This window comes from Copadichromis virginalis, linkage group LG12 (genome assembly GCF_057382275.1).
Source record: "Copadichromis virginalis isolate Kocher_CV1m ecotype Utaka linkage group LG12, C_Virginalis_male_GT1.1, whole genome shotgun sequence".
Classification (NCBI taxonomy): domain Eukaryota; kingdom Metazoa; phylum Chordata; class Actinopteri; order Cichliformes; family Cichlidae; genus Copadichromis; species Copadichromis virginalis.
Window position 1 is genome coordinate 32,351,782 of NC_140629.1, and position 21,641 is coordinate 32,373,422.

The 21,641-nt window shown below is 40.5% G+C and overlaps 1 protein-coding gene across 1 annotated transcript; it reads right to left on the reverse strand.

The window, feature by feature from the left end:
- Nucleotides 1-969: 969 nt before the first annotated feature.
- On the reverse strand, nt 970-18,226 carry scarb2a (scavenger receptor class B, member 2a). Its single transcript, XM_085476110.1, has 14 exons — nt 18,062-18,226; nt 16,954-17,101; nt 12,598-12,755; nt 12,276-12,423; nt 11,831-12,025; nt 11,201-11,292; nt 10,273-10,392; nt 9,741-9,919; nt 8,148-8,266; nt 7,150-7,223; nt 6,956-7,007; nt 6,713-6,865; nt 5,624-5,671; nt 970-5,291 (listed from the first exon to the last, which is right to left on the reverse strand). The coding sequence occupies exons 1-14, from the start codon at nt 18,100-18,102 to the stop codon at nt 5,160-5,162; spliced, it is 1,659 nt and encodes a 552-aa protein (XP_085332236.1). The 5' UTR covers nt 18,103-18,226; the 3' UTR covers nt 970-5,159.
- Nucleotides 18,227-21,641: the final 3,415 nt, after the last annotated feature.

Sequence of the window (21,641 nt, forward strand, 5' to 3'; positions counted from 1 at the left end):
TTAAATAAAACCATTTGCTTGTGAAAAAAGAACAACTGACTAGTTAAGTCATAAGTTATTACAGTTTTTTTGTTTTTGTCTATTATCACAGTAAAACAACATGAAACTCCAACTTTAGGCCACTACTTAAATATTAATAAGGAGACATCTCAAGACTTTAACCTGGTTTATTCAGACACGCAACACTAAACTTGTTCTAGAGGTAGGGAAATGTGGAAATTCCTTTTTAAAACAATGATTGAGGGCTAACTCATAACTTCAGTTTTAAGTTCAGTTCAATATTTTCTGTATTAGGATATAAGAAAAGAGAAAAAAACCCTGGTCCTTATTATTTTAATCTGCAATAACTTTAAATGTTTTTGCATGACTGTCTCTCACAACATTATGGTCGAGTTTCGACCTGCTCTTCTTTACAGCGTTGCTTCAGTTCATTGAAGTTTGAGCATTCATTTATGCACAGCTCTGCTAAAAATCCAGCATTTCAATCAGGTTGAAGTCTGGACTTTGACTGGACCGTTGCAACACTTTGATTTTCTTTTTAAGCCATCCTGTTATAGATTTGCTGATGTGCTTGGGATCATTGTCCTGTTGCCTAACCTAGTTTCAGCCAGGCTTTAACTGTCAGACAGGAGGCCTCAAATTTGCCGCTAAAATCAAAAACACAGATCCATCCTGGCTTGCAGTAGTAGTTCACAACTATGTTTTTGCTAATAAGCACAAGTGGCATGTACATGAGTGCAATCTTTGATTCTGAGAAGCAGCAAAGAGTTTTTGTCACTATTAAATTAACCAATATTCAGGTTTTGTTCTCAGTCTTAAATTCTGATCAATAAATTTGAGAAATTCAATATTTAGGCTTAATTTAAAATCTGAATATTTGAGCCAAATCCAAACTGCATCAACACAAAGATGAGCCTCATAGCTATACTGCTTCATCTTAGACGTTTAAACAAAAGACATAAGACAGTGTAAACTTTACACTTTTATTTTTTTTGGAAATACACTAGAAATGTTTACAAAAGCACTGTAGAAACATCTGTGCAGTGTAAATTATCAAAAACTAAAAATGAATATTACTTTGAAATCATTTTGCACCTAACATGACAAGGGAGATTGTCATTTTCAGCAGCAAAACAAATTAGTATATCTATAAAGGAAGTGTCTGTTAGTGACTTCAGGATATTGAAATGGGGAAAAAAACAAAAACCTGTAACAACAAAAAGGATGGTATGGCACTAGTGCTCATCCCTGAAGGAGGGCTTCATTCATCTAGATATGTTACACAATATCGCCGCTTTACTAGGTCAAGATAATCAGCCTTCCAGTAAAAATCACTCCAGTTTGACAGAAATAATTCATTATTCCACAAGCACAAGTTCTCATACTCATCAAACACAAACACCCAAAACTTAAACCACGCCCAACATCGTTACAGACTCTTTGTTCCCAGTATGGCATACTGGGCCATCTTTTATACCCAAGTGTTTTTCAGTGTGGGGAAGGGGAAAAAAAAAAAAAAAAAAAAAAAAAAAGGCTAAATACAAAATGAATTACTATATTACAATACTAATAAAAAAAAGAAAAGGAAAACAACATAAATATTGAAATATTCTGTGGCCACTTGCAAACATCCAGTTTATTTTACACAGCTTTGTATTGCTTTGTCTTATAATACTGAGATTTTTTTTTTCTCTGCCCACAAAGAGCATTGATCACTTTTGTTTGTATCGCACTGGGTGAAAATAAAACTAATACCATTAAACATGAAAAATTTCCTTTTTTCCCCCCTCTCTTTACTCTTGCCTTGATGTAAAAGGCACATACACTCATTCAAGCTCCTGCAACAATGCTCAGATACTTTCACAAAAGTTGTGGCACATGTTTAAGGAAGGAGGGAAAAAAAAAAAAAAAAAAAAGTAGGTTTTGTAACATTATCGCGGAGAGTAAACACAGTGCCGGGGCAGATCTATAGGGGTTATCTTTGGTCAAGTTGGAATGAGCCAATGGGCTTAAAGGACCGGACTCAAAGGTCAGTATAGTACAGTGGAATGAGAGTGATGGGTCAAACACACAAACGCGATCCTCTGGATTAAGGTCTTTCAGGTTCAAGTCGATACATTTTTAAAAAGCTGAACAACGATGAACCGCGAGTTTGCACAGGGTGGAGGTCGCATGCGTGTGGACTTTTTTTTTTTTCTTAAAGGCCTTGAGTGAATTGATTTCACTTCAGAATGAGACTTCAACAGTGTTGGAAATATTTGCTTTTGTGAACTGATACCACTATCTGTCCATTGAGTCTATAGCGAGAAAGATGGTTAGTCTGACTCGGTGCCGAAACTGAAAATAAAGGGAAAAAGCTGGCATGCGAAGGATCCTGACATTTGCCGAATTATTTTAATTTTTTAAATTACTTTTGCAAGGTAAATCTTGGATACCACAAATTAAAGCTGGATACAGGTGTTTTATATACTAAATCAGCCCATCAGCATTGTAAGTAGTTACCTTGGACAACTTTTCTGGAGACTTAGAAGGCTACAGCTACTCAGAAAGCATGACCAAGAAAGATTACACAACTAAATAGCAACAAGCATGGATTATAACTAATGTGGCTTTTCTTCATTGGACAGCGCAGAAAGGACCAACTGAGGGCTTAAGTGCTCTTAGAGTAGATATTCAGTCTGTGTTATCTAAATAATGACCAAAATGGATCACCGTCTTAGAAATGCTGAATTGGTTTTGTTACTGCTGGAAAAGAAAGACAAGCTTTTTTCTGTTTCCTAGCTTCAAGCTAAGTTATGCTAACTGGCAGCAGGCCATAGTCTGAAAGGACAGAGTGGCATTTAAATGTTCACCAGAAAGCAAATGTGTGTCTTTTCCAAACTTGCATTAAAGGACTCTCGACCACAGTGTTATTAAACCCAAACTCCGACTCCGGCCCCCTCCCAGGTGACAATGAAGTGGCTCGGCCCTTTTGAGAACCTCCAACGAACTGTCTGCTAATAAAACCCTCAAAGATACATGTGATATGGTCATATCACCTGCCAATAGATGAAAGAGAGGTTACAAAATATCTGTACTCATAACTGTAACTGCTCTAATTCCAATAAATGGCAGCAAACTGTGCTCAGGTGTCAGAGGGTCGGTTAAAAAAAAAAAAAAAAAAAAAAAAAAAAAAATAGCCCCTGTGGTTCAACCCGAAATTTCATGTGAGCACATGTGGACCCCACATACAGATACATGTTCATAGGTTATGGCATTTTTAGCAGCAATAACAAATACAAAAGTATATCAAAAAAAGAAGACACTCCTTGTGCTGAACACAAGTAACACAGAGGCATGGATGTCCGCTGTTCATTTACAACAACATCCATCAAAAACAATACTAGCCAGGACAAACTGTTGAAATGTTCTTAACATATGGACCACTTTGCATTGTCAGGACAAAACATGACAAAAAACACAAACAAAAAGACAAGAAGTGAAAATGTACAGGGCACAATTTCCAGGCAAAGTGCAGGGAACTTTTCCACGCAGACAGTATTATGGCCTTAAATTCACTTCCCCACTGGCTTCCATCGCCTGTGGGCTGGAAGGCGTGCCTGACGTGAAACGTGAAATGTAAGACAGACAGTGATTCGAGCGCTGCGTGCCGAGTTTGCCTTCCGTGTCTATAGCTCCTTGGCAAACTGAATGAACAGCGAGTGGTCACGGCACACGACAGTGTCTTTGACAGATCAGCTGTAAATACATTTACATAACAGGACCAAAGGGGAAAAAAATACAACCCTCCCCCTCCCAAAAAAACCCCCAAAACGGTAGGCTTGTGTGAGGACTGGTTTTAGCAATCCAAATTGTGCTTTCTCTAATATGTAACAGTGTAGACGTGCAGGAGCGCGAACACCAGAGCAAGATTAGTGTCTTTCAGCACACCGAGAAGGACTGCTTGCTGGATTTGGTCAGAGGTATTTCATCAGTTCCCCTTTACATATGTACAAGATTTTTCCAGCTTATTTGAACGATGCACGAAAATAAAGAACACGCTGAACCATTGTAAGGCAGAAAACTGGTTCAAGACTCCCTCGTAAGTTCTGTGGGTGTTCATTTTTTTCTTCCTTTTTGTTTTGAAGTGTTCAGTAATGCTCAGTGCCATTTGTCCTATCGGTTTTACAGCTAACGAGTGAAGGTCTCAACCGAGGACTCGGATATAGCTGACGTCTGAATAATTCCATTTTTAAACCAGTGTTTTTTCTTCTGGGAAAGACAAATAAAAATGAGTCAAGGAGGAAGCAATTACAAAAAAACCATTTCCGGTGTTTCACTTTATCACGCTTATGTTAGGGGGAAAAAAAATATTTGCACGTTGTCCATGAAAACAGGACACTGAAGTGTAAGATAAGGTCCACACACACGTTCACTGACTGATACTAGAAGTCCTGTGTGTGTGTGTGTGTTCGTGTGTCTCTGTACTATTCCATTATCTTAGGAAAAAAGGCAAATGGTTTGGCTCAGTCTGTTCCACGTATAAAAGAAAATACCAGGCTAGGAAAACCGTCAAGTCTTCTGAGCTCAGACTTTACTCTGCAGGGATTTTCTAATCTGTTGGCTTAAAGTTTTCTCCTCGGACAACACTGACTGACAGGATAGAGAAGGAATGCGACAGTAGCAACACCCCCACTGTTGTTCGCGTGTATGCAAAATGCTCTGCGTGTCTTGTTAACCGTTAAATTTTTGCTCAGAAGGTCATGCATCAGAGTGCTAGAGTGACACCTATGTATGCTACCATGTTCCCTCAGAAGAATTACAGGAAATAAAGAAAGCCGCGTCCTGGCTGAGCCCACCCGGCCAGTCCCTTTATCTTTTAGGGACAACCAGGACAGAAATGAGGATTAGAGTGCAGGGTTGTTGGTTGTGCTGCAGCAGGCATAGAGGGCCATGCTCAGCAGGTAGAGTGGAGGAGGACAGACAGTCTTAAGAAGGCTCAGTGAGAGGAGCAATGTCTTTGTTGACTAAACAATTACTGGGGTTTGTGTCCAACTGCTTTCCCCAACCCCCAAAGTGAAGTGAAAATGAGCCCACTGTTTATGCAACCCCCCGCCCGCCCGTTATAACGTGAAACCCTCGTTCTGCTTCCTCAGCCCCCTTCCTGAGGGGATCCTCGATCAACACTTCTGTGCCTCCACTGGAGACATGGCAATGTAGGAACCGTTCTTCATTGGCTGGCTGGCCGGCGTCTCTGACGATTCGTCTGTTTTGTCGCTGACCGGAGTGTAGGCCGTGTCATCTTTCGCCGTCTGCGCGTGGAGAATCGAGGATAGACGTCGTCAGTACAAACAACAGAAGTGGCAAAAAGTCTGCTCATTAACATTAAAGATATGAATAAATGCTCTGAAATGTTTACACTACAATGCAAATGTGCACCAGTAGTACAAAAACAAAGCCACCACAGAAACATTAACTTAAATTAGGGATACTAATAATAATAATAATAATAATAATAACAACAATGACAACTACTGTGAGGTGAGAAAATGTCCCATAATGATAATTAAAATGATAACAATGAGAGATGGTGGATAACAAATTAAAAAGGAGAACAGAAAACAAGGCAAAACTGAAGACTTACAGCAAAAGAATGAAAAGCTTCAGCAAAATCAATACGTTTTACTTCATTCTAAAACAGAAAAGGAAAAAAGGGGGGTTACAGAAAATTAAAATTAGAACATGGTTAATACAACATTTCTTCACATTGCAATTAAGCATCAACATCCTCTTTGTGCCGACATATAAACTTGGATGCACATGCGCATGTTCAGGAACAGCTCTTGGAAATATTTGCTTTTGTAGATGAGACAGTGCTCGGCTTAGCACAGGGGTGCACAGCTGGCCTGGCTCCATCTCCAAATCTCTCAGATCATTTATATTGTGTAATCAAAAGCCAGAGAAGTAGGTGCCTGCAGGTAAATTTCTGCTTCTATTTTTTTCTGCTAAGCTAGGCAAGCTGTCCTCATGATTAAGTTTCATATGTGGCCACGCAGAGACGCACACAGTGGTATCAATCTCATTTAAGAGATTAGCAACAGAAGCAAATAGTTCTTCAAGCTATTCCTGTAACATGTAGCAGGCCTCCTTCTGCACACAGAATAGCAAACTGTAATAATCTGAGAGCTGGGGCTTCAAACTAGCAGTCCTGCACTGTTAGAGATAACAGGGGGAACATGTGTTGTACATCATCTCTAGGCTACTATCGTTCAATGAACTGGAGCTACTACGCTACATTCATGTCTGTCTGACTGAAAGGAAATGTTGGACAACTTTTGCTTCCTGAATTCAAACATGCATCAGCTGTTAGGGAACGTTCAACAAGGGGAAAAAAAAAAAATCCCAACCCGCATCACGTGATCCATTCGTATTGTGGAAAACTGCTCATGCTGACTTTGCTGCACAGATATCATGCAATGTGTTAGTTAACATGCACGCAGCTGTGGGTTAAACTTGCAGCTCCTCAGGGTCAATGGTAGAGGAAGTTGTTGTCCATGCAAGAACCAAATGATCAAAACCTTTAAGACTAGTGTTTACTGCAACTTATGACTAACGTCTAACTACCAGACTTAGTTATACTGTGAGATAATGTCAGTGGGCAGCAAACACACCTCAAAACAGAGTAACTATCATTACTGCAGATTAGTTCACGGCAGAATGTGGCAGTCCCTACCTTCTTCTGGCGGTTTCGGCAGAACAAGACGAGAAACACGAGCAGCAGGATGATGCCCAAGCCCACGATGAGGACGGGGAAGTTGGACACAAGAGTCACGATGAGGAGCAGTGACCTCATCTGGGCTGCTGACTCATCGTCAATAGTCGCCGTCTAGAGTTGTGAAAGATGACAGTACTGACTAAGCAGTTCACTCACGGTTAGTCAAACATGTTAAGCTGTGCTAAAAGATTAGATCCTCACCTCATTGACGAACATGATGGGGAAAATGGTCTCGGTGATGTTCTTCGTTTTGCTGCGGGGCAGAAAGACAAGCACGGCGAGGTCAGGGGGAGACATCTGGCTCAACACGTGGCTTCAACATGTGGCTGAAATGGTGTCACAGTGCATGTGGCAACAGTAAACAGTGGATCAGAGTTCAACAAAGCCTGACTTACGGAAAGCCTTGGACTCTCTTCAGAATGATGTTGAGCTGAGCTCTCTTACAGGCACGAATGGGAACTCCTGCCGTCTACGAAGAGGAGAGCAAAGACAAAAATTGGGGAAGAAGTTTAATTTTCTCTTTTTCTTTTAAGAAAAACTGCAGCAACAAGCATGAAAACCCCCGAAAAACTAAACAACAGAATTTAGAGGCCAAGTTAGACAGTATCAGAGAAATATGTGTTTATAATTCCCAAACTATGAGATACTTTAGCTATTGTTTGAAAACTTTCTTTTCCTTGTTTGGATTACTGTACGCATGATATCACATAGATATTCTTCTCCCCCCATCGTCAGAAGAATGCGATCGCTGTCGTCTTTCCATCTTTGTGTATTATTTGAATCTTTATTTAACCAGGAAGTGAAACTCTTAGCCACCAAGTCACAATGCTACCGCAAGTATGTGCTCTGAGCATTTCTCAGCAGAAACAAGGAGGGTGGTGGGACCATTCTGATGCAAAAGTAGATCACAAAAAAAAAAAAAGCTAAATCTGTTATTTTAACATCACGTGCAATTTGAAAAGTGACTTGTGCAAACACTCAAGTAAAAGACTTAATTTAACTCACTCAATGTTAAAGTGATGCCCTGTTTATGTGGTAGGGATGATCAGTACAATAGCAATAACAATTCAGACTATTATAATAATAATAATAATAATAATAATAATATAGCTGAACATTATTATTATTATTATTATTTTTTTCATAGGAGTGAAAAACAAAAAAAATAATGTTGCATGCGTGTTGAGCACTGATCAGTAAAAATACTTACAATGAGCCGGACACAAAATAAAATGAAGTCCGAACAAAAACAAATAGAGGGATTAACCCCCCCCTCAAAAAAAAAAAAAAAAAAAAAAAACATTTATAAAGCAACCACTCTAATTTGGAAGGACAGATCGAAGTCCATTACACACCCATTAGTCATGATAACAGCACTGAGTGTTCAACATACCGGCTGCAGATCAAGATACGTCTCGTGCTCCTCCTTGTTGGGGTTAAGGCCATCAATGGCGTTGATGTAAGCGGGGTCAGCCTGATAAAAGTGTGGGAAGGACACCACGATGGGAGCGCCTTGAGGGAAACAAATCAGAGTCATATTTCTATCTAAAGATTAAAACAGCAAGGGTCAAGGAAAAAAACGATAAAAGTAGTAACTTAAGATAACAGCCAGTGCTTTGTGTGACGGAAACATGCACTCGTGACTAAACGATATAATAGAAATGATAGCTAATGAATGTGTGTTTTAGGTTTTATTGAGCGTTGGTAATGATTAGCTGAGAACGCTGCTTTTCTTTAAAAACAAGAAAACTAATGTGATCAGTCGTTTAGCAAAGAAGACGTTACTCCTTAAAATGACGCATTAGCAAAACAGAAACACGAAGATGCTCTGTCATAGGAGTAAAGTATAAATAGTAGTTTTCATTTAGTCAATCAAAACGAAACTTTGATTTTTTTTCCCCTTTTTTCTTTAAAACATATTTAGATTTTAGAAAGTGTTGAGCACTAAATATTTCTCCACATCAGATCAAAAAAAACATTTAGATGTGGTTTGAAATGCAACATCCTCATCTTTTCGTCTTAGTCTGGACCCTCTGGCAGACAAAGTGTCGGTACAAGAAATGCTGGAAGAAAAGTCACGTTGGAAAGCCGAGTCTCCAATTATGGAGATGGGTCGGTGAAGTCTGCATGCACAAATCTTGAACACTTGCAGCATGGACAGTCTGTGCTAAAGATTTGATTTGAGAATTTAATCTCATTTGATTGTAGCCTAAACAAATTTCCTTTAATTATATTAATTCAACCTTTGAAAGCTGCTGTTTCTAAAAAAAAAAAAAAAGAAAAAAGAAAAAAGGTGGGTGCAGGTTGTAACTGTCACATCACTGCTACAGTGAATAATGTTTTTTTTCTTGTGGTTACAGCACTCAGTTTCAGGATGACACCACTTTGCATATCACAGCAGGCCTTGATGTTGATTTGCTGAAATGTCACACCACAACAGAGTTTCCTTTACATTTGAATTGCAGGAAGTGATGCCAACAGCCAATTGTGTTCGATTACGGCTGAGTTTAATCAGCAGCAGCCTAATATAAAACCATAAAACATTTCCTATTTAAGACTCTTACAGTGTGGATTTTTTCACTCAAATGTAATAAAACTATAAAAGTAATTAATCAAATGAACAAACAGGAAAGTTTAGAGGTTACGGTATAGCATCTTTCCTTAAAGCCCAGTTAAGATCATGTTATCAGAACAACTGTACTTCCCTTAATAACCACCATAAAATAGTTCAATATTTTAACTGTGCCGACTGCAATCTCAGTCGGCACAGTTAATTATTGAACCACTGAGTAAAATCTGGCCTGCTCAAACAGTGGGAATGTCAGATAGCAGCCAGGGCACAGGGTTGCTGAGTGGAAGGACCTTTTTTTTGAGGGGTGGGGGAAATGAGGAGAAAAACAAAAATGTGTCATGGGGCCAGTGTGTGGGGGAATTGGGTAATTGGGGCAAGGGAGAGGCTGACGGTGGGATGGCTCGGTGCTCCTACCTTCTCGACAAACGCTGACTTTAAGCACTCCGGTGCCGAGACAGTCACCAGCTGGCACACAGAAGCCCGCGTTGGCGGGGTTGTTTTTGGGGCTCATGAGGACGTCATTAGGGGGTGCAAAGCGGTACGCTTGAATCCCTTTCACCTCCACGTCTTCCACATAGGCTAAATGAATAGACCTGAGGAGAGAAAGAAAGCACTCATCACTTAAGGACTTCAGGATGGGTTTAATAAAGACCTCAAGTGCCATTCAAGAAGGAAATAGTTCTCTTTATATTTATAAATCTTCTAAACAGAATAAAGAATGACAACGCTCATTTCCTGTTCAATCTTGGCATGTCTGGGCCTAACTCTTTCCAACTGAGTTTCTACTGGATGCCTTCTCAGAAGTTGCCCTTATCAGTGTGTTTGTAAGCACACACTGTGCGACTCAGTTGGCATTTCCTTTCATTAACCTCGGTTGAAGTTCTTGTCCTCACCCCACCGGGTGCTTTGCCTGTAAACAAATTTAAAGCCACATAAGGATGCACACCTGCAGAGATCAGCAGCGAAGATGTAGAGCAACTCGTTCCTGTTTATCAGCGGGTGGAAAACTGCGCCATCGGTGCCGTTGATCATGTTGCTCTGATTGGATGACCACCACGACATTTCCCTGTTGATCAAGAAGAACCAGATATTAATTTGTACAAAAAAAAACAAACAAACAAACAAGTATTAGTACTGCTCTAGTTTGCAATTCCACAAAAAAGCAAATATTAAAAGAAATTATACTCATTTAACCCCCCACCCCACCCCCCAATTCTCCCTCAGAATTATTTTGCAACTCGTTCTCAGCCTTCACCTTCTACAACAATACAATCTTCCTGAAAGCTGAAATAAACAGGGGAAACCCATAAATATTTCACATCTCTCACAGCTGAGAGACATTATGTTTTTGGCATTTGGCCTTACTCACATTTCCGGTATTATACGACAAGTGAATAGAAAGCAGGGAATTATCAAGGTCTCTCAAGCTGAAAAATCAAACTGCTGACTGCGATTACACCCATACCGCCACTGTGCTACAGAGTCACTACAACAGCAGCCATTTTGGACGAACAAGGAATTTCAGTATAGTTTGACCGTTTTTGTGTCAGAAACCGAGTATTTCTGTATTGCTTCATCAAAGTGAGTACTTTTTTCAGCACACACAGTACTCTAAACACACATTCAAAGTGCAAGGTTGATGTACATATCCAAATATCCATTTTGCAACCCCTCTCCCCCTAAAGCCAGGGAGCAAAGACTTTCCCCTCTGGACTTTCGGATGAACATTGCATAACGTAGTAAATGCTATTAAGGTGCGTGGAAGGAAGAGGAAGCCATTTGCCGGCTAGAAAGTGTTTCCTACCATTCAAGAAACAATGAAAATAAAAGAGTTTATATAAAGACAATTGAAAGTGGCCTGTATGAGTTTTTACCTCAGGCCGTTCCACGTGTCGATCTTCCCATAATCCAAGTAATTCTGCTCACCGGTGTGGAACACAAACTCTCCTTCATGGGTGCCGTTTTTCTGTTGAACAGACAATAAAACTGCTGTCAGCTGCTGTGATAGAAAACTGTGCGGGATGGTAAACAGATATTCTGCTGCTATAAGAACATCAGCAAAAAAATGTGATTCAGCTTTTGTATTTGTCAGCGCAACCACAAGTAACCAAGTGAAGATTAAACTTCAGTTTAAATCAATATTTTGAACAACAAACTGATCAGAAATCAGTTCAAACACAAAAAGGCCAAATACATAAATTTTCTGTTACCAAAAAAAACAAAAAAAAAACAAACAAACAAACAGACTAACAAATTAGTAATTGTCTTTAAGTCACTCTAAATGCTACACTCAGGATCACGTGGTTGTGGCGTCGCTAAGATGCGAACAATACTCTATAAACAGGAAATAAAAATGTCATCCATCAGCATGTGAGCATTCAGAATTTTCTTACATGACATTACCACAGACTTCCTCTTGTGTGACTAACCCCTAAGAACAAGAGAAACAAAAAAATCTCTGGAAACAACAAAGTGAGTAAAACTTAAATGGCAGCTGAGCTTACCTTCCACATTAGCCCAAAATATTCATCTACTTCAGGCTTCATGGAGTGGACTTTTGTGAGAAGAGGGTCTTTAAAGCCCCACAGAACCTCGTGCACAGTGCGGGTCATGAACAGTTCAATACCCAGGCTGTTTATGTACATGGAAACAATAGTTCGCAAGAAGAAGGAATAGGAGTTCAGCTCGTTCATTATTGCCTAAGGAAGACGGACAAAGAGAACAATGCTACCATCAGAAGGCTGGAGGCAAAAGGTGAGAGTGCTCCCATCACACACAGTGGAAAAGATCACTGAGTCATTAGTTGCATCTTCCTTGGCCTGCTGCCTTCTGTTTATCCGTTCAAAAAAATGAAAATGCTACAATGAAAATTTTGGGAACATGCGTTTGGATGTCATCCAAAATCTATATGACCTTTCTGCTTCTAGTCATAGAAATCCATTCGCTCACCACAAACGGGATGTTGACAGTCCTGACGATGTCAACCTGTGGGTCTCCGACGGACTTCTCAGGCACAAAGACAAAAGTCTTTGGGTTCAAGGCGTAAACCTTGGTGCCATTTTCCAGGAAGGTTACATTTTCCCGTGGCCTGTACTCCCTGGTGTGGACAGGACATTTGTCAGTTATTCCAAGTTTCTTTTGTTTTGATTTCACACATCAAAATAACTTCAGATGAGTTTCCTTAAACAGGGCTTTTGCAAACATGGCTAAAATATTTCACTTTTCCAACATTACATATTACAGACGCATTTAAATTTCTTCACAAACTAACCTGTAAGTATAAGGTCCGATCTGTTTAACAGATGCCTTCCCACCTGCCATGAACACCTCTGGATTGGTGACGTTGAAGAAGTAATACTCCATATAAACAGGTGGAGGTGGATTCTTCCATGACTCGAACACTTGGCTCTTCTCTGTTAAAGTAATTTCCTATCAACAAAAGAAAAGAAAAAAAACATTCAAAAAACAGGAATAATATCTCCCAAAGCATGAAGTGATGAGAATGTTGCTGCGCTGCATTTGATATTAGGAGTGCTTTCTTTTTCCTAGTCTCAAAGAGGGCCATCTGAAAGAACACACGGCACCTTTCAGCAAGGAGCTGGTGACGGGCCAACACCTCAAAACCCAGAGGGAAGCAGAGGAAAGTCCTTCACAGCTGAAAAACCATCAGCACAGCCAGCCAGTCTTAGCAAAAACTGAGCACAGTCTTCCAACTTCAGCAAGCCTAGGCAAGAATCTGACAGTGGGTTTTCAGTCCGCCCACGGTACTCGCATATTGGAATGAGAAAACACTGCACTTAGTGGCGTTAGCCATCATACTGGATGCAGGATGTCAGGTAAGATTTGTAGCCAAAATACAGAAAAACAAAATGACCACAAAAATGCTGAAAACAGCTTCAGACATTTCCCAGATTCTTTGGCTAAACTCCTATGGGAAAAAACCTAAACAAAAATGAAGGGCTCTAGTACATAAACCGTCTGTAAGATTAACCTGGACACCACATGGCTGAACATGAGGAACGGTAACAATTAACTTGAACTGCCAGCTGTAAAAAGAAAATTAAAGACCTTCAAGTATGTTGACCGTTCGTTGACCAGAAAAAACAAGAAAACACTTTTTTTCCCCTCCCATTCCTGCCAGTTTTCTAAACTTAGTGTGGAGAAACGACCCTCTTCCGTCTGTGTCTTTCATTCCTCAAATGATTTGTCGGCTGAGCGGTGCTCTTTAGAGATCCTATACATAGTCCTCTATGGCTTCTCACGGGCACTTACTGTTGTGAAACTATAGCTTAAGGTGTGGCTGCACTTCCTGTTTGGGTTAACATCTTGTTTTACTTAAAGCTATTGTTTTCCGAGCTTTTTTACATCAGTTCCTCTTTTCCTGCTTAAGAAAACCACATATCAGATTATCACAGGGGTCAGCTAAAATATCTACTTTGATCAAGTTAGACAACTGATTAAAGAGGGGAACATAAGATTAAAGCAAACTACAACTGAGTGAAAAAGACAAATTTAGCTGATTTAGTGTTGATGAGATTAAAGATTTTACCCTTTTTGTCTTCTGTTCATACCTGACTACAATCAGCAATTAGTTTCTTTGCCGATTAGTATTTATTCTGTGAAAAATAGTGCAATGTAAATTATTCAGAGACCGAAATTGTGAATAATTACTTTCAGCCTGACATCCCAGGCAGATGACTATCCAGTATGTGGAAGAACAGAACTTGAGGTACTTAAGAAGTGAGACTCTCTTGAGTTTTGAAGATCCTGTTTCTTAATTAAGAGCTCGAATAACACTGCATGAAGTGAGAAAGAGTGCTACCATCATAAGATGTGTCCACGCGCTAAACAACAAGCAAAAATGACCCAATTTGTTCCCTTTTAAAAGAAAGCGTCTCACTTTCGAAACAGGTTTGAGTCAACGTCGGGCTTTTTCTGTGTGACAGCCCGCATGGCTCCCTGTGTTTGCCAAACCTTGAACAAAGGTCTTTGGAAAGTCCTTCATGAAAGTTGTATTAACATAATTTATCTCCAGAAAAACCTTGAAATAAAAAAAAAAAAAAAAAAGATAGCCAAGGGACAAAGCAGGGAGGTTTTTCAGTGCACACAGACACACTGCGGTGGAATTTGCTAGTGGAAAAATTGAAATGAACTGGACCTTTGCCAAGCAACTTCAGGTACAACTAAGGTGTGGCGTCACAAGCTCCTGCTTTGATCAGCAAAAGAAGAAAAACAAACATTGTAGGCATTGTGAAAATAAAAGCTTTTGTAAATTTCTCTTTGTGCTTCCACAATGTTGAAGCTTTAACATTTAAACTGTGCCACATTTTGAGTTTTACCAACACGACCTTGGTCTTGGAGGCTTTTATGCTACAGTGAAAACACAGCTGAGGAGTGGCGTGAGTGGGTGTTCTCTTCTTTTCAGTTTCGTCATCTGAGCTCAACGACTTGGGCTAGGCCAAGCCCGGAACAACAGCAAGGAATTAGGAGAGGTTGCTCCTAAACAAAAATCATACCCCTGGGGGCAAGACGTCTGTCAAATTCCTCACATGGCTTTTATGACTCTTCCTCCACATCCGGCTTAACTCAAGAGTTTGTGCCTGGAGGTAACGCAGACTTGCCCCAAACACATCGGCTGCTTCTTATTACAAAGAGACAAATTTAAAGTCAGATTAGATAGATTTGTTTGGAGTTGGTTCAACGCGTACAAGACAGCCTAACTCAACGGGAAGACTGTGGTGAAAGAGGATTAGCTATGCTGTCATTTCATGTAATCGCCAGCCACATCAGAATTAGGTCCCCTGTTGATGAACTTTGACTAACTCTCTTAATTTGGGTCCCCTGGGATGGTGCCGTGACTGCGAATGAGAGAAAAAAAATGCGACCCCGACCTAAATTTAACCCCAGGAAGGGGAAACCATGTCAGTGAGGCAGCTGTTATTGAGCCACCAACTTGAAACAAATAGAATGTTAAACCTTTCTGCTGAGCTGATTTTAGCCTTTTCCTCCTTAACATGAAGATGCAATTTTTTTTGAAGCAGGAAAGAAAAGGCAGAAAGGTTTTAAAGTACTGATGAGGATTTGCAGATGGCATTCAACACAATTTGTGTCAGTAAGAGGAATGTGAGGCATTTTAAAGGGCAGAGAGCAGCAGGTTTATCTGAGAGAGGGTGTCAACTGGCAGCACCCCTGCTCCATCACCCCATCCATGTCCTAAACTACAATAAAAAGCAGACATTCATGGTTCAGGCTGACCCACCCCTAATGCCCCACCAGTCCGCAAGCATGCAGACACTTAACTGCAAAAGTGCAATGGTGAAAGCAGGTTTTTGAAGCAAAAGCTGTTTCTGTCTAAATTTGAATCCAAATACAGTAAAACACAAATGTTTAGCCTGAGTTATTTCTCAAGTGAACGTTATTTTGTAAAATCACTACACAAAACTGAAACCCACTAAAATTAAGCATTTATGTTGAGTAATTTTTACCCAGATAAAATTGCACAAGAAAATTTTTGCTCACAGCAAAGACACAAAATAAAGCAGTGCTGCAATTTAAGAAATGTACAGGATTGGACTGCGTGCAGCTGTATTTTAAGGACCTACTTCACCAAAGAGCCAATTATCTTTGGCAAGATGTGAAGATTTATCAATCAAATAGATGCAGATTTGCCTGATTTATACAAGTTGGATGCTTGATTTTCAGAAAGAATGACAAGTTCTACAATATGCAAAGAGAGATATAGATCCACCACTCTCAGTCTCTCCTGCCCGCTCACTCGACTCCCTTCCCCCCATATCCCTCCAGACCTGCAGACCACCCCCCAAAACTAGATTTCTACTACTACTACTACTACTACTACTACTACTACCACCACCACCACCACCACCACTGATGATCCCTCTCAGAAACCTAACACCTGAAAAAGACAGTGCATGGTGCCTGTATGAATAGAAATGTGCCATCAGGTCATTGACTGGTACTGGAAAGGTTATGAAATGATATACTGATGATAGATTATATATTTCTCTCATTTCACCCAAAAATCAGCCGCATCTAATATAAGCAAACTGATGCAAAAAAAAAAAAAAAAAAAACTGTTCAAGGTAGCCAACAAATAAGAGGAATCATTATGAAATGAGATAAGGTCATGACAAGCTCACCTCATCATATTCCCCCTCACTGTGAGAGTTACAGGGGATTTCTACCTACAGCGGTCTTTGTGGAAAACGTTAAAACAAACCGAAACACGTTAAATGGCCTGTCTTAATTGAAGCTTGTAAAAAACAAAACCCTCGAAATCACAGAGCATTATAAGGAGACTTAAACAAAGTATAAGCCTCGGATCCTGCGGATTCGTGAAGGTGGGCAGGCTCTGGGTTCATCCCGCATCGCTGGAGGGACAGAATGCAGCAAAAAACAGCCCATAATAACGTGAACAGTTGAATCTATACAATTTACTCGGTCGTGTGACCCTGCATGTGCCATCACAGGTGAGATGCTGTAGGTGCATGATTGGCTACTGCAGACGAAACGCTAACATTTGAACCCCTCGTGTGTGACATATGTGAAGAGTGGCAAATGAACCGAAAACGTAAAGAAATCTTCTTTTTTAAGAGATTCAACTCACCTTTTTTAAGCGGCTGTGGATCATGGTTTGGAAGACTTGAGCCACGACCAGGGCGATTCCCACTATCAGGAGATGAGCGCAGATGAAGCCGGTGGCGTAAATGGCACAGGATCTCCGAGTCATGCTGCCGGGCGTCTTTTGCTGTCCTCTTGGCACACAGGAAAAAAAAGAAACGAAAACTTTTGGACGGTATTCTCCAAAAATCTTCAACTAGAGACGGCGAAGGGGAGGTGTGGGACGGTGTAACCCCAGTCTCCTGAGCAGCAGCTAGGGTTTAAACTTCTCTCTTAACGGCTCCGGCGTGAGCTCCAGTCAGGCAGAGGCGAGGTGGAAATATGTATCAAAAATGTTGGCACTTCTTCATTAAAATACCAGATACTACTAAAATCTGGTACCTAGAAAGAGAGAAAACGGAGCTGCTCGGAGGCGGTGATGAAATGAAACGGCAGCTCTCGGTACACCGGGACACAGAAAAGGAGCTGACCTCCTCCTCCCCTCGCTCTACGTATTAATGTACCCGGTCAGGCGACAGGCGAACAGCGTCGTTTGGGTAGGCTGCAGGGGCGGTGGGCGTGTGCAAAGAGAAAGAAACGGCGGTGATGATGTTTTTCTTACAAGACCGAAGTCACATAAAAACACAGCAAAACACGTACACACCAAAAACAGTCTATTTTGTCTTTCTTTTTTATGTTTTTATATTTCTCTATATATCGATTTTTTTGTGCGTCTTTGCGCACTTTGTTTGCTTTTGTTGTAGCCAGATGACCCCAGACAGCTTGTCTTTGAGTTAATGCTTAACAACTGTGATTATATTTTAAGTCACAGTGAAACACGAGCTGGCAGTAGTACACCCAGTGCTACCAGGGTTATGAATGATTTGGCAGCAGCGTGCACATCCACACGCCGCCGGTAGTGTGACACCCGGTGACTTTTTAACAAGCTTACTGGGACCGAGCTGCACCGCACATACTGGCGGTAACCGTTTTTGGGAAAAGTGACGTTGGGAAGGAAACACCTTCAGCTCGCTTCGTGGCACATCACATCAACTGTGCAGACAGCTAGGACCCGTTACTTTTTATACGGAGACCGCTAGCTCGCCTCATCTTACCTCCTTAAATACGAACCGCGTGGACATGAATAATGTCCCATTCAAGCAACCAACGATTGTTGACGCGAGCCCTTTGTCCGACCAGCACACGTTTTCATTGGTTATCGTCCTCCCGGACCACCGTCTCGAGACCACCCCCTCGAGGCGCTGATTGGTCAGACGCTGGTGAGTACGATGTTGAATTCATCGACTGATTTCTGGGCGGGGCTTCTATAAAGGGGGAACCGGACGATGTGACGCTCTCCGCCGGGAGGAAAGTGGATTCTCAGCGGCTTGTGAGGACACGGCTGAGCCCACGCATGATGCTGTGGAGAACAAGAAGAATGTGGAAGATTTATTGCTTGTATTGCACAGTTATCGTGAGGCAAAGTACGATTAAATACCGGCAAAAGTGTAATATTTTAGGTCTTGTATACAAGCAAAAACAGATCGTGTTGAAAAATTTATGTTTTTACTTTATTAACTACACTAAAAGCACGTATGAATGACCTTTATAGAGCACGTACAGGAAAGTACAGCTGTTTTTAAAACAAAACAATGAATAATGTTTGGTTTAGTTACATGCGGATGTGCAAGAGCTGTAAAGCCTTGATTTCACACACACTGGGGCATCTAAATAGATCAGTGTATTTGTGTAGTTGGGAAATTATTTGAGTAGGAGCTTCCTGGATTCATATTGTTTTTTGTCTGAGGTTCTTCTTGTAAGTTATATATCTATATATAGAGACTTGAAAACGAACAATTAAAATGACTGGCATGCAAGCCATTGTCAGTTTTAACTTCCCGAGGAAACACATCAGTTTTGTTTGGTATTTTTTGTTTGTAGACATGTTTCATTAAACATAACAACACCAGGACTATACAAGTTGTTTTTTTTTTAATGATTTAAAAATGTGTTCCCTGAAGTTCCTTGTTTGTAAGTTTATTTGTGTAGTTTAACTAATTAAAAGTAATAAAATGTTTGAAAAAATAGCTGTGTGGAAGTAAAAAATTAAAGAGTTATTTCTTCATACCTCCTTCTTGATGCATAATGGATTATTGCCCATTTTATAAATGTGCAGGCCCACTTCATGCTTGTTCTAACAGTTAAGATGTTAGAGCTCGATAACCACCCATCATGAGAAGCTGTCCTGGCATGCTCTCTTGCTATTTACCTAATGTAGTACTGTTTACACTCTGTGATCAGCCTCGTACATGTGAAGTTTATTGTCACACCCTTTTTCTCTGAACAGGAATGTAAGGGGACCATGACATTATACTTATGCTTACGTGTGTGCAGTTCCACAAACAGGGTAATTGAGCAACTTTTCATCAAAAGGCCCTGAAGGCCTATTTTCTCAGTAAGCTCCTTCCAGTAAAGGCACACTACATGTACTGGTATTTTACAGAATACATTTTTAGTTGGTTTTACACAAGGTCATGTTGTTTTTAAGTATGCAGGGCTTTGCACCAATTACTATTTTTAAACATTCAAAATATGATGACATTTGTGGGGACACTGATCACTTTCCAGGGCCATGAACTTTGCAGCTGCACTTGAATAATTTGGGTCAGCACTTTAAAACCCTTTTCTACTGCTGTACATGTATTCACATGACATCTGTTCATGTGAATGCTGATTCTGTATGTATGTATGAATTAGTCCTGGAAGTAGGGACAGAGATAAACAGGTAGCACTTGTTGCAAAACAATGCCAGGAGGGTTGACTAATCTCACTTTAAATATGTTAAACTTTCAGCCATGTGTTATGACCAGATGAAATTCGTGAAAATAAGATTCTTCTCAACGTTTTCCTGAAGTTTTCTGTAGTTTTTCTAATGTTTGTCTTTTGGTATTTTACAACGTTCTTCTCAAAATGGACCTTGTGCTAGCAGAGTCTGTATGAAATGTGATGATGTTTTTAATCAGAAAAGGTCAGAGATGACATTTCTTTAGTATGAAAACAGCATGAGGCTGAAACAGGACTGGCCAGTGTGAGCCACCATCACCCTTATTTACAGGCAACACCAGCTGTAAAGGAGATACCAGTGCAGACACCAGTTTACACATTAAAAAGAAAAACCTGGCTAAATCTGACTCTGCTTCCCAGCTCAATCACCCATTCACAAATTTATCCCAGTGGTTGCAGCTCTTCTCTGCAATAAATGTGAAATCTGAATGACCCCTGTGAAAGAGATCCAATCTCTTGAGTAATCTGTTTGTTATTGATTAGATGTTATTTGATGTTTGGTCGGTGGCCAACAGGTTAGGATTCACCCTGCTATAAAAGGCTGTCTATGCAGTAATGGACAGCCTGTAAGGTGAGCAAGGTCATGCAGCGGCCTTTTTCATAATCCATTCATAAATAAAACAGGACAAAAGAGCACAGGTTTTTCTTAGGAAGAGATATACATTGTTTGATGTTTGTTAGTGGAAGGAACTTACTGGACCGGACTCTCACCATTAATGAAATTGAGTGTTACCTCATTGTGCTGAGCCTCATGGCAATCCCAGAGGATGGGGGCTACAGGAGGGGGCAGCATCTGTTCAAACAAGCGGAGTAAAAAATGCTACAGAAAATCATCAGGGGGGAAGGATAACAAGTAATGCTGCAACATTGTTTCTGCCAAAAGAAAGGCTGGGAGGGTGAAGCGGGGTAAAACAGTTCAACCTTTGTAATGGTCTCTTTTTATGTTCGGTCAGCAGAGCGACACTGATGTCTTTTTTTTTTCTTGCTGGACTTGTTGGAGGCAGAAGACATCAAACTTTGAAAGCTGACAAAAAACTGTTTTATGCAAATAATGGGGCTTATGGTGAGATAAAGGAAACTATTTATACATGCCCCAACAAGAAGCCTCTTATCTGTAGGGTAAATAATTTCAGACAAGTTCTTCAAACTAGTGTCTGTTGCCCACATAGATCATTCACTGTATTCTGACACATTTTTGAGCCCCCCCCAATCCACAGGGCTACACCAATAGCTTTTGGTTTGTGCTTTGAAGACATGGCTAAAGTTCAAATGTGGTTGAACAGCAAGCCCTATTATTTTTAAACAAATGGCCATTCATGACTTTGGAAAAGAAAGTCTTCTATGAACGTATCTGTCATTCTGCAGAGGCAGCTTGGTCCGTGATTACATGGTGAAACGGGACTTCACTTCACATTGTTTCCTGGGAACAACTTCAGGTCACTAACCTCACACGCCCAACAATTATAATGAGTCAGTCAGTTTAGAGTCAGTCACTCTTTGGCCCCTGTTTAGTCTCATATTGTGAACAGAAAGTTGTTATTAAGTGTGGTTCTATTGCAAGTATGGGCACCGCTGAAGAGTAAATCCTGTCTCATATTTGTTCACAGGCCAATTGTAAACACATCTTAGCCGATAAAGAAGGTGTCAGATAACACAGGCGGTATGCAAACAATGATTCACGTCTTTAGACTGAATTTTATTTTCAGTGTATTCATCAGCAGCACTGTACGAATAATACAGCCAACACCCTCACAACTTCACAAAAGTAGCTGCAGGTTATATCTTCACGTGTAAACAGGGACAAAGAGGTGTGTCTGAACTAAGACCGTTGTAAATGGAAAACTAAGACTG

What these genes read in the sequence shown, in the direction of transcription:
- scarb2a (XM_085476110.1), bottom strand. Translation starts at nt 18,102, where the DNA reads ATGGGACATTATTCATGTCCACGCGGTTCGTATTTAAGGAG. An exon ending in TCCACAGCCGCTTAAAAAAG is followed by an intron (nt 12,756 to 16,953) that starts GTGAGTTGAATC and finishes TTTTGTTGATAG; the next exon opens with GAAATTACTTTAACAGAGAA. An exon ending in TTCGCTGCTGATCTCTGCAG is followed by an intron (nt 9,920 to 10,272) that starts GTGTGCATCCTT and finishes TTCTCTCCTCAG; the next exon opens with GTCTATTCATTTAGCCTATG.